The 3410-nt window shown below is 52.6% G+C and overlaps 1 protein-coding gene across 1 annotated transcript in view; it reads left to right on the top strand.

Annotated features, from left to right (window-relative positions):
* The first annotated feature begins 837 nt into the window (after positions 1–837).
* LOC124028683 (carboxypeptidase E-like) overlaps positions 838–3410 on the top strand; it is an 11209-nt gene continuing 8636 nt past the window's right edge. Inside the window, exon 1 of the mRNA XM_046340683.1 lies at positions 838–1028. Within this exon, the coding sequence (XP_046196639.1) occupies positions 929–1028 (100 nt within the window). The 5' untranslated portion in view covers positions 838–928. The remainder of the gene's footprint in view (positions 1029–3410) is intronic.

Raw genomic sequence — 3410 nt, 5'->3', positions numbered from 1 at the left:
CTCCCATCCTCCCTCCCTCCCTCTCCCACCCCTCCCTCTCCCATACTCCCCCTCCTCCCATCCTCCCCTCCCTCCCTCCCTCCCTCTCCCACCCCCTCCCCATCCTCTCTTCCCTCCTCCCCCATCCTCTCTTCCCTCCCTCCCTCCCTCCCTCTCCCATCCTCATCTCCCTCCCCTCCCCCTCCCCTTCCTCCCTCCCTCCCCATCCTCTCTTCCCTCCCTCCCTCCCTCCTCCCCTCCATCTCCCATCCTCCCTCCCTCTCCCATCCTCCCCTCCCTCCCTCCCTCTCCCATCCTCCTCCTCCCTCTCCCCCCCCTCCCCATCCTCTCTTCCCTCCCTCCCTCTCCCATACTCCCTCCCCTCCCTCTCCCATCCCCCTCCTCCCCTCCCTCTCCCATACTCCCCTCCCCTCCCTCTCCCATCCTCCCTCCCTCCCCTCCCTCTCCCATACTCCCCTCCCTCCCTCTCCCATACTCCCCCTCCTCCCCTCCCTCTCCCATCCTCCCCTCCCTCTCCCATCCTCATCTCCCTCCTCCCTCCCTCCCTCCCCCCCCCCCTCCCTCCCTCCCTCCCTCCCTCCCTCCCTCCCTCCCTCCCTCCCTCCCTCCCTCCCTCCCTCCCTCTCTCCCTCACCTCCCTCCCTCTCCCATCCTCCCTCCCTCCCTCTCCCCCTCCCTCCCTCCTCCCTCCCTCCCTCCCTCCCTCCCTCCCTCCCTCCCTCCCTCCCTCCCTCCCTCCCTCCCTCCCTCCCTCCCTCCCTCCCTCTCCCATCCTCCCTCCCTCCCTCTCCCACCCCCCTCCACTCCCCTCCCTCCCCCCCTCCCCTACCTCTCCCTCCCTCCAGGTTCGACCCATGAGTACAGCGCCAGTCCTGATGACGTCACCTTTAAGTCTCTGGCGAAGTCCTACTCCCAGTTTAATCCTGTGATGTCAGACCCCCAACGGGCTCCGTGCAGGAAGAACGACGATGATACCAGCTTCACGGACGGCATCACCAACGGAGGGGCCTGGTACAGTGTACCCGGAGGTAACACACAGACACTAGCTTCACCTACAGAGGGGCCTGGTCTCAGTAGGTTACCTGTGTATTCTCAGTAGGTTACCTGTGTAGTGTCAGTAGGTTACCTGTGTAGTGTAGTAGTCTCCGTAGGTTACCTGTGTAGTCTCAGTAGGTTACCTGTGTAGTCTCAGTAGGTTACCTGGGTAGTGTAGTAGTCTCCGTAGGTTACCTGTGTAGTCTCAGTAGGTTACCTGTGTAGTGTAGTAGTCTCAGTAGGTTACCTGTGTAGTCTCCATAGGTTAACTGTGTAGTGTTGTAGTCTCAGTAGGTTACCTGTGTAGTGTAGTAGTCTCAGTAGGCTACCTGTGTAGTCTCAGTAGGCTACCTGTGTAGTGTCAGTAGGTTACCTGTGTAGTGTCAGTAGGTTACCTGTGTAGTGTAGTAAAATCAAATCAAATTTATTTATATAGCCCTTCGTACATCAGCTGATATCTCAAAGTGCTGTACAGAAACCCAGCCTAAAACCCCAAACAGCAAACAATGCAGGTGTAAAAGCACGGTGGCTAGGAAAAACTCCCTAGAAAGGCCAAAACCTAGGAAGAAACCTAGAGAGGAACCGGGCTATGTGGGGTGGCCAGTCCTCTTCTGGCTGTGCCGGGTAGAGATTATAACAGAACATGACCAAGATGTTCAAATGTTCATAAATGACCAGCATGGTCGAATAATAATAAGGCAGAACAGTTGAAACTGGAGCAGCAGCACAGTCAGGTGGACTGGGGACAGCAAGGAGCCATCATGTCAGGTAGTCCTGGGACATGGTCCTAGGGCCCAGGCCAGTTGAAACTGGAGCAGCAGCACGGCCAGGTGGACTGGGGACAGCAAGGAGTCATCATGTCAGATAGTCCTGGGGCATGGTCCTAGGGCTCAGGTCCTCCGAGAGAGAGAAAGAAAGAGAGAAGGAGAGAATTAGAGAACGCACACTTAGATTCACACAGGACACCAAATAGGACAGGAGAAGTACTCCAGATAAACAAACTGACCCTAGCCCCCGACACATAAACTACTGCAGCATAAATACTGGAGGCTGAGACAGGAGGGGTCAGGAGACACTGTGGCCCCATCCGAGGACACCCCCGGACAGGGCCAAACAGGAAGGATATAACCCCACCCACTTTGCCAAAGCACAGCCCCCACACCACTAGAGGGATATCTTCAACCACCAACTAGTAGTAGTCTCAGTAGGTTACCTGTGTAGTCTCAGTAGGTTACCTGTGTAGTGTTGTAGTCTCAGTAGGTTACCTGTGTAGTGTTGTAGTCTCAGTAGGTTACCTGTGTAGTGTTGTAGTCTCAGTAGGTTACCTGTGTAGTCTCAGTAGATTACCTGTGTAGTCTCAGTAGATTACCTGTGTAGTCTCAGTAGGTTACCTGTGTAGTGTTGTAGTCTCAGTAGGTTACCTGTGTAGTGTCAGTAGGTTACCTGTGTAGTGTTGTAGTCTCAGTAGGTTACCTGTGTAGTGTTGTAGTCTCAGTAGGTTACCTGTGTAGTGTTGTAGTCTCAGTAGGTTACCTGTGTAGTGTCAGTAGGTTACCTGTGTAGTGTAGTAGTCTCAGTAGGTTACCTGTGTAGTCTCAGTAGGTTACCTGTGTAGTGTTGTAGTCTCAGTAGGTTACCTGTGTAGTCTCAGTAGGTGACCTGTGTAGTGTAGTAGTCTCAGTAGGTTACCTGTGTAGTGTAGTAGTCTCAGTAGGTTACCTGTGTAGTCTCCATAGGTTACCTGTGTAGTGTTGTAGTCTCAGTAGGTTACCTGTGTAGTGTAGTAGTCTCAGTAGGCTACCTGTGTAGTGTCAGTAGGTTACCTGTGTAGTGTAGTAGTCTCAGTAGGTTACCTGTGTAGTGTCAGTAGGTTACCTGTGTAGTGTAGTAGTCTCAGTAGGTTACCTGTGTAGTCTCAGTAGGTTACCTGTGTAGTCTCAGTAGGTTACCTGTGTAGTGTTGTAGTCTCAGTAGGTTACCTGTGTAGTCTCAGTAGGTTACCTGTGTAGTCTCAGTAGGTTACCTGTGTAGTCTCAGTAGGTTACCTGTGTAGTGTAGTGTTCTCAGTTGGCTGCAGTACTTAATGCAGCTGGTGGCCACACCAGATACTGACTGTTACTTTTTATATTGACCCCCCCCTTTGTTCAGGGACACTTTATTCCATTTCTGTTTGTCACATGTCTGTGGAACTTGTTCAGTTTATGAATCTTGTTGTATACTAATATTTACACATGTTAAGTTTGCTGAATTTATTCCTCTCTCTCTCTCTCTGTCTCTCTTTCTCTCTATTCTCTCTCTCTCTCTCTCTCTCTCTCTCTCTCTCTCTCTCTCTCTCTCTCTCTCTCTCTCTCTCTCTCTCTCTCTCTCTCTCTCTC

The sequence above is a fragment of the Oncorhynchus gorbuscha genome, unplaced genomic scaffold, assembly GCF_021184085.1.
Source record: "Oncorhynchus gorbuscha isolate QuinsamMale2020 ecotype Even-year unplaced genomic scaffold, OgorEven_v1.0 Un_scaffold_4666, whole genome shotgun sequence".
Lineage (NCBI taxonomy): Eukaryota > Metazoa > Chordata > Actinopteri > Salmoniformes > Salmonidae > Oncorhynchus > Oncorhynchus gorbuscha.
This window is presented reverse-complemented; position numbering and strand designations above follow the sequence as displayed.